The sequence below is a fragment of the Corella eumyota genome, chromosome 6, assembly GCF_963082875.1.
Source record: "Corella eumyota chromosome 6, kaCorEumy4.1, whole genome shotgun sequence".
NCBI lineage: Eukaryota > Metazoa > Chordata > Ascidiacea > Phlebobranchia > Corellidae > Corella > Corella eumyota.
In genome coordinates this window covers 12849597-12859274 of record NC_137495.1, presented here as the reverse complement: position 1 = coordinate 12859274, position 9678 = coordinate 12849597, and the positions used below count along the sequence as shown (strand labels likewise).

The following is a 9678-nucleotide window of genomic DNA, read 5'->3' as shown; positions in this document are numbered from 1 at the left end:
TAATTTTTTTGGGTAGAAACGTGAAAAATGTTATCTTATATACCTGTTACTAATACTGGTATAGTATGGGAACCAAAAGTTTAAAACTTTAGGCGAATGTTAGCTTTTAATTTCATGGCAAATATCACCCGTCTGCCTGTTTTTAAGCTAGTAGTCAGGTGGTGAAACAGCGATATAGTGTCCATTTACAGTTGCGGAAACCAATATGATAAACTAACTTTACAGTTTAGTTTTATGTAAAGAAACTAATAGTTTTTGTAATGTATTTTTAATTGGTCTCTTTTAATAAAAAGCAGTTTTTCTAACCCCTGCTGTGAGACTGTTAAAACGTTAATTTTGGTTTCAGACTGTCAGCAATATCTCTAGTTTAACTTACTGCATAGTGAAACAGTGTAGAAGGTTAAAATTTAAGTAATATGATAAAGTCCAGATTGCAATGTAACACAGATTACTATGCATATTCAAAAAATAGCCCATATAATCTTAGCTGCATAGGCTGATAGGCAGATGGCCTGATATTCATTTTGTAGGCTTAATTTCATATTTGTATAATTTTTAATTATGGTGGTTATTTGAATATATACCCAAACCTGATATGTATCAATTTAAACTATAACATTGATCTCACAATATTATTTTGTTTACTTAATTAGATTTATATTGTAAAAAAAATATGGAATTTAGTAGCGAAATTTTAGCTAAGAAAGCAAAATTAACAAAAAGTGGCAATTTCTGTGAAGCTTCAGGGTGTTCAAACTCCTTTTATAATACCAAAAATCATGAACAACCTGTCCATTTTCATAGATTTCCACAAAACCTTTGTTAAAGGCTTGGCTGCACAAAATGAAAAGATCAAAAACCCTTGGGGAAAATTCTTTGATTTGCAGTGAGCATTTTGTGCAAGAGGATTATGTGTCAAAACTAAAATTTAACTCAGAAGGCAAGGCTGTCATTCAATATACAAATAGGTTAAAGCCTGAGTCTGTACCCTCAATATTTAATTTTTCTTCATACAACTATAAAATATCTGATCGACCGTCAACTTCTAAAGAGCTTGGGATATCTTCGAAGTACACGTTATAAATCGAGGCAAACCAAATCAACAGTAGGAACTTTTTTAATTAAATACCAATCCTTTTTTAAATGTATTCATTTATCGGCAATTACATAAAAATTTATGAAAAATTTTGTTTTTAGAAAGTAAGAAGTCAACTGTACACTATTCAGATATTTTTGATGCGCCACAGGTACTTTAACTCAACTCATAGAAATTCCTTTTTCCGTATTTTTTAAACTAGCCAAAAAGGTGAATTTTTTTTTTTGAATTTTAGGAGGATGAGGAAATATCAACTCCTGCCTTTAGTAATGCATCAACACAAACTTTATCAACTGGGCAAATACCCACTATTCCTCAAATTCATGCTTCAACAAATACTGATTTGGTTACATGTGTTGAAACAGCAATAAACACAGACCATCAATCTTATACCCAACCTAAGGTTTCAAAAGAATAAAAAACAGTTTGAAGAACAACCTCATTCAGATGGAAATCCTGGTTCCTTTGCCCTCAAGCAGTAGTCAAAATGATTCCTCCCCATCAGATCACAGTGATTACATACCGTCAAAAGCATCAGCATCTACCACATCTTCAGCTGAATCTTGGGAATGGAGTAAGACTGTAGATGTTTTTTCTGGCGTGAAAGTGCTTGTATATTTGCAACTGCTTTTAGATCTTTTTAGAACCTGCCACTTTCAAGGTTGTGGTAAAGCTCTACATGAAATTCCGAAAGTAACAAATAGTGGGTTTGCTGTGACAGTAATAACCGAATGCGTTGATAGACATTTATACAAATGGCGATCACAACCTCTTACAAATAAACGTTTTTCTTGTAATTTACTTATACCTTCATCTTTGCTTGGAAACAGCTATTCTGCATTTATGAACATTTGCCAAACTCTAAAAATTCAATGTGAGTCTATAACAAACTGCTACAATCTACAGCGATTATACATTATACCTGTTGTTAAACGAATGTGGACAAAGCACAATATGGACCTTCTGGCAATGATAGCTTCTAAAGTGAGGGTAGTGTCGGGAGATTGCAGATTTGATAGCCCGGGCTATAGTGCTACATTTGGGACATACACCCTTCTTGATCAAGAAACCCGTTTAATATTGGTACAAAAAACTATTCATGTGGCAGAGGTAAAAAATAGTTATTGGCTTGAGATCGAAAGATTAAAGCAAGCACTAAATTATCTCAAAGTAAGTAAACATATTGCCCCTTTACTAGTACAAATATTAATTTAACTTTTTTTGTACTAGGAATCTTGTTTGCAAATTAATTGCATTGCTACTGATATGCATCCTGGAATACAAAAGATGCTCAGAGATGAGTTTTCCCATATAAACCATCAGTTTGACCTATGGCATATTGCAAAAAATTTAAAAAAGCGACTACTGAAATCTAAAAATCCTATGGTTATTAAGTGGACAAAAGCAATTATAAATCACCTATGGTATTCAGTTTCTACATGTAATAAAGATGCAATCTTATTAAAAGAAAAGTGGTGTTCTTTGGTGTATCACATCCAAAATAAACATAGTTGGATATCTTATGAAAAATTCCATGCCTGTGAGCACCCACCATTGATTACTTTTGAACAAAGAAATAAAGAGTGAGTAAACTCACAAAGCCCGGCTTTGGAAATTATAAAAACAGCAGTACTAAGGCCAGCTTTTTTGAAGTCTCTTGAAAGGGTATTTAATTTTTCTATACTGTTTAAAAAAATCATTTTATTTTAAAACAAACTTAAGATGTTATATATATTATAAAATCAACTACTAAACTAGCTTTCAACATATATAGTGCTATTTTGATGGTGACAAATTTAGTCACTTTTGCTTTTACTAAATACATAAGCAGATTAAAATTACCAAACTTAATAAAGACATTTACATTCGATGCAAGATTAGACTGTGGAGTCAGTCTAGTTATATCAAAGATAAACATAAACCAAAAACACTTCCATATTATAAACAAGATTTAAATTTACCTTCATTTTGTCTTCTTCTTGGTTCTGGAACAACCTCATGTGGGTCTGGGGTTTGTGATTCTTCAGGTTGTTCCTTTATAAACAGTAAAATTGTGGTTAGGTAACTACAAAGACTTTTTTATAATTACCAGTTATATTTATTATTCAAACTAAGTCCAAAATTTTATTAATTATTATAAACAATATTTAAACTTTGTTATTTAGTTTAAACATGCTTATATTTATTGACAACTTTAAAGTTAAAACCTGATTTGAAGCGGAGGATCTTGGTTGTACATTTTCATTAGAAGTAGACCCTTTTAAAGTAAATAATATTGGATTAAAATATTGTTTCTTACAGGGGGTAAATTTTGTGCGTTCCATTACAGAATAACTACAATTAATTGTGGCTCAAGTTTTTGCCTATAGCTGGGATATATGTCCTTTTGTGGAATCGGCTTATCACTTTTTTAATGTCTTATGATAGTTAGCCGTAATAAGCAAAACTATATTTTAATTTGCCGCTACGTTTCTTTCCATTATCTTAAAGAGAACGAAAGAAATGTAAAAAACGATCGCCTGCGCTATTCTTCGATCGCATGCACTAAAGTGAATGTAATTTTTCTCTTTAAAATTTCGCACCGTTACTTTTTAATATCACGATAGAGAAGAAAAAATCGCCTGCAAATAAATGCAAAAAAGGAAAATTAAAAATTTGAAATTTTTGATTTAAAAAACATGTGGAATGTGCTCTGGTGCAATTTAACAATTTTTAAGTGCGCATTTATTCCATTATGCTAAGTACAGACTGAGTGAACAGTTAAATGAACAAATGGGACTGTCAATGAACAATTTTATAATTACTTGCATAAAGAATAATATTAAATAAACGTGAATAAAAGTATACAGTATTTGGGCATAAAACATGTATACATTTTGTATAGTTTTAAGATTTTGTTCTAAGAAAAAAAATTAGGATCTTTGCTCTAATAAAGCAATTTTATAAACTTTTTCATGCATAGCCTATAGCTTTTAAATCGGACTTATACATAACAAAAAAAAGTTTTACTTCGCCGTTAAATGTTATATTAAATTTGTTATTTAGTTTTAATTTAGGTTTCGCACGTTTATGACGTAACACTTTTCTTGTTCACGATAATTAACCACCAAATGTCAGCTGGTTTAAATGTATGTAGTAATGAACTGATAGCAGCAGTGGAGTAGTGTCGTATGTTTAATGATATTTTAATCATATTGGAATATTGCAATAACTAAATTTTGTTCAATTTAACTATTGGGAACATGTCTAAACGAAAGTACAGTCCAGCCTACATGAAGTACGGGTTCATAGCTATTGAACATAATGAAGAATCCTTGCTGCAATGTGTAGTTTGCATAAAGACTCTTGCTAATTCAGCTATAAAACCAAGCTTACTTCAACGGCATCTTATCACAAATCATCCTGACAAAAAGGATCAAAATGAGAGTTTCTTTCAGCGACTCGGCGAGCATGTGAAGAGATAGCGCTTGGACAAGACTGGCACAATTTACCAGAGAAAGAAGGGCGCTGTCAAGGCATCCTATGAAGTCGCTCTCCTGATAGCCAAAAACCTAAAAGCACATACCATCGGAGAGTCCCTCATAATGCCAGCGGCAAAGATATTAGTAAAACATGTACTTGGGGAGGAAGCGGCTGCAAAGCCAGAAAGTGTTTCCCTCTCCAACAATACGGTTAAGAATCGAATGGAGGAGATGTCAGTCGATATTGCTGACCAAGTTATTTCAGGAGTAAAAGATTCAAAGTATGGTTTTTCCATTCAACTGGACGAGTCGACAGACGTAACAAATAACGCACAGTTACTTGTGTATGTTCGTTATGCACAAGACAATTCTGTAAAAACTGAATTACTGATGAACAAGGAACTCTGCGGTACCACAAAAGAAAAGGATATTTTCGAAGCTTTGGACAATTTTTTCGAACTAAATAGACTGGACTGGGGAAAGTTGATTGGCTGTACAACAGATGGAGCTCCATCAACGTTAGGACATAAATCGGGCTTCAAAGCTCATGTAACAGCTGTGGCACCAAACATGATTTTTGTTCATTGTTTCATTCATAGATTCGCCCTTTGCGCGAAAGTGTTACCACAGAATATGTTATTATGCTTAAACCGAGTGATTAAACTAGTAAATTTCGTCAAAACATCAGCCTTGAATACTCGCTTGTTTAAACTCTCCCGTGGCAATGCAACAAGGCGCCTGTTTGAACTGCGAGATGAGCTTCTGCATTTCTTCAAGGAGAAAAATCAATATTTTCAAAAGGACCTGGGAAGCAAAGATTTTCTTACTAGGTTGGCATATCTATCGGACAATTTTGAAGTTCTGAACACTTTCAACCTGTCGTTTCAAGGACCCAATTTAACTGTAACAGAGTTCATTTCAAAGTTGGGAGCACTTATTCGTAAGCTGGACCTCTGGACAGAGAATGTTAGCAATCAAAGCTACGGAATGTATAAATGCCTTACTTCCATTGAGAAAAATCCTGATAGTGACGTTTCAAAAGAAATTATTGGTCATCTTTCGCAACTAAAGACAGAGCTATTGAATTACTTTCCTGATGTTGCATGTTGTGCTTACTCCATCAACCCATTTTCTACTGATCCGAATGATGTGCCTGTAGGGACCGGTGAACAAGAAGAATTAATAGACTTTCAAACTGATGAGACAGCAAAAATAAAACATAAAGAATGCTGTCCTATCAATTTCTGTTTAAACATGGCATCATCGTATCCGAACCTAGCACGTCACGCTGTTTACCGGCTATTGATTTTTTTCATCATTGTGGGAGTGCGAACAGGGGTTTTCGGCTTTAATGACCATCAAACCGAAAAGCCGAAATCGTCTTGGAACGCAAAAAGAAAAAAAAGAAAAAATGTTTAGACAAAAAGAAAAAATCGTTCTTCAACCATAGGCAGAATATATACTAACCACCCACTCGCAGGGGATGTATTTTGCCTAAGAATTTTATTGCATCATAGCCATTGGAAGGGTAAATCATTATTTGATGCTTTGAAAATCGTTTATAAATGTTATACTTTTCAAAATGTGTGTAGAAAGCTTGGTGTTTTACAGGATGACAATGAGTGGGAAAACTTACTTACTAAAGCAGCACAAACAAATATGTGTACACAAATAAGAGAACTTTTTGTTACGATTTTGTTGTTTTGTAACCCTGCAAACCCTGCAGATCTTTTCAATAAACATTATTTATACTGGATAGACGACTTTCAGAATGGATCAGATCAAGTTACTGAAAGTTTTTTAAAAGTTTTGGTCTTGCATGATCTTGAAAAAAGACTTAACAGTTATGGAAAGAATTTATATGACTTTGAACTACCAATAATTACTCCGGATGAGCAAGCAAAGACACACATTTTTAATAACACTATTACAGATTTGCAACTTCCGTTAATTATTCAACAGGAGTTAAGTTACGACTGGGATACACTTATTTCGAATTGCGAATAATTGTTCAAATAGCTCACAATCTCTTACTCCAGAACAAAGCAAAATTGTTAGCAAAGTATCACAGTCGCTAAAGAAAAACGAGCCTCTTGCTATTTTTGTTGACGCTAGGGGAGGTGCAGGAAAAACATATATGCTTAATGCTTTGTTGGCAACAGTTCGCACCTCTAACAGAGAAGACAAAGGTATAGCATTAGCTGTCGCTTCTAGGCATCGCTGCTACGTTGCTTATTGGTGGCCGGACATTTCATTCCAGATTTAAAGCTCCTCTACATTTCAATCCAAATTCAACATTTTGCATTTCAAAACAAAGTTCAACAGCTAAACTAATAAACATGGCAAAGGTTATAATATGGGATGAGGCACCAATGGCAAATAAAAGTTTGCTAGAGGCACTTGATCGCACGTTGCAAGATATACAAATTCTTGCTGTAGTTGAACATGGATCACATGCACAAATAATTAACGCCTCATTTAAAAAATCAAAATTATGGCCAAGTATCAGCGTACACCAATTATCAAAAAACATGAGAGTGTTACTTAATAGTAGTAGCACTGCTTTACTTAAATTTGACGACTGGCTGTTAAGACTAGGTAATGGTAATATAAATTACTTCAAAGACACAGATTATATAGAATTACCCCCTGAGCTTTGCTTTTTAAATGATGATAGTACGAAAACAACAATAAAAAATTCAATGCTTCAACTGATCAAATGGATTTACCCAAATTTTTTAGAACATTGCCATGATCTTAACTGGATGGCAGAAAGATCAATTTTAGCTCCCAAAAACACTGTAGTTGATGAAATAAACTTCGTCGTGTCAAATCTATTTCCTGGCAATATGTTTGTTTGTACAAGTGCAGACAGTACAGAAGAAGTAAATCATTGTACAAGATTTCCAACAGAATATCTTAATTCTTTAAATATAAGTGGACTACCACCACATCAATTACATTTAAAAATAGGTATGCCGGGTATTTTGTTACAAAATCTTAATCCTAAAGACGGTCTATGCATTGGAACAAAACTAATCGTACGGGGAGTTCAAAAAACTTATTTATTAATAGCCAAAATTGCTTCAGGGGAAAATGCTGGTAGAGAGGTTTTTATACCTAGAGTAACATTGCAACCATCAGATCACGATTTTCCTTTCCAATGGAAACGCCCTCAATTCCCAATAAGGGTTGCTTTTGCAATGACTATAAACAAAAGTCAGGGTCAAACATTAAAAAAAATTGGTATCTGGTTGGAGGAACCAGTTTTTACGCATGGGCAGTTATTTGTTGCTGCCACAAGGGTAGGCAACCCAAATAAAATAAAATTTTCTATTAAAAGCAAATCTGGGTTTCCCCCAACAGCAACACGAAACATTGTGTATCGAGAAATTTAGTAGATTAATGAATTTTTAAACAATTTTGCTGAAAATATTTAAATAAATAAACCTTCAATATGTAAAATACTTTTTAATTGGACTGTTCGATTTGACACGAATTATTGTAAATAGTGCCCAATTATTTGGTATTTATTTTTTTGCAAATAATAATAATATTTTTTATCCTTTTTTTAGTAAATAATCAATTAACAAATAATTTACATTCAAAATATTGTTGAATATGGAAGAAATGCTTCAGAGGATTAATCAAACAAAGAATAAGTTAGAACTGGATATAAACAGAGCCATGGTTGCGTTTTTAACAAATAAAAACGAAACAGGCATTCAAATTTCAAACGAAATTTTGCAAACCGTTATGGAAGAATTTGGAACAATTAAAAGATTTATAGCATCTCAGCATAATCAAAATCAAGCCATCATCACTAAATTAAATAAAGAATTAAAAAATTTAAATGAAAATAAAAAGAAAATGAAAATAGATATTAAAGACAAAGATGAAAACTTGCTGGTACTTTCTCAAGAATTAGCAAATTCAATGTCGGAAGAACTTTTAGGGGATCTAACCCCGGAAATTTTGAATGCCTGATTAAAATACTTTTATTTATGATAAGTGGTGTCTATTTGAATTACTTTTTTTTAAAGAATTGCCCCTTTAGTTTCGTTTTAACTGTATCTCATTTAAATTGTAGTCGGTTTTAACCGAGCTTTTTTAAAACAAAATCTTTTTTTAGTACTTTCGTGTTTGAATAGTTACTTAAATAAAGATAGCAAAAACCTCATTTTTTAAAAGTTTAAATTTATTTAAAGCAGACTTTTACCAGGTGAAAGCAGGCCACGTTCGATAATTGACGACTTGTGCGTTAAATTTAAATAAGGGCAAATTTATTTTTAATCAAATTTTATAATAAAAATGTTATTAGTATAGGGCGGACTGATAAGAGCAATTTTCCAAAAAGAATATTTTATATAGGCCGTGGTAAAATTGGACTGGTCTTAGTAGACAACTGTACAACATAAGTGCCACACGAAGTGTGGCGGGTCCACTAGTTTAATATACTTAAAAATCCCAATAATCTGTTAACTGTTAATTAACAAAGTTAACTTTGAAAATCGATATTAAACTTATTAATCTCCGTTGCATTACGCTTTTATTAATATAAGTTCATTAATCTAATTTTTTTACTGATAAACCATGCTAAGATAGGGGAGGAATATATGCAAAATATCGTTGTTTATCGGGTTTAAACAGTGCCATTTTTTAAATGATGTAACAGTGTATGTAACTGCCAACTGGTTGTTGTTATCTGACCTCCATGCCAGCTTTAAATATTTTTAAACTTACATAAACTAAGGTCTAAATTATTGTATTTTTAAAAATAGGATTGTTTTTTGTTTGTTTTAATTAAATTTTAACATTAATGGTTATCAATAACTAAGCGATAATAACAAGTTAATATGTTGTGTAACAAATAACCATTTAACAAAGTAACTTTTTAGGTTAACTGTGCCCACCTATAATTACATTAAAACCTGAGCAGTTAGTTTATGTTAAGAATAAGATTAGTGACAATTAAGCATTTTAATTATTGTTAAAAGTTGACTTTACAGCCTAATTCTACAGTGATTATACCCAAACTAAATCAGTGTTTAGAATTATATAATGTTATTGACCAGATGATATATTTATATTATCATAGACAAGCAAGGATCTTTAAAAAAT

General features: G+C 32.4%; 1 protein-coding gene and 1 pseudogene across 1 annotated transcript; both read left to right on the top strand.

Moving 5' to 3' along the window:
* Positions 1-4338: 4338 nt before the first annotated feature.
* On the top strand, positions 4339-6007 carry LOC145755873 (zinc finger BED domain-containing protein 5-like; annotated as a pseudogene).
* Positions 6008-6896: 889 nt separating this feature from the next.
* Positions 6897-7955, top strand: LOC145755872 (uncharacterized). The gene has a single exon (XM_082572107.1). It carries the CDS (start codon positions 6897-6899, stop codon positions 7953-7955), a length of 1059 nt encoding a protein of 352 aa, XP_082428233.1.
* The last annotated feature ends 1723 nt before the right edge of the window (positions 7956-9678 follow it).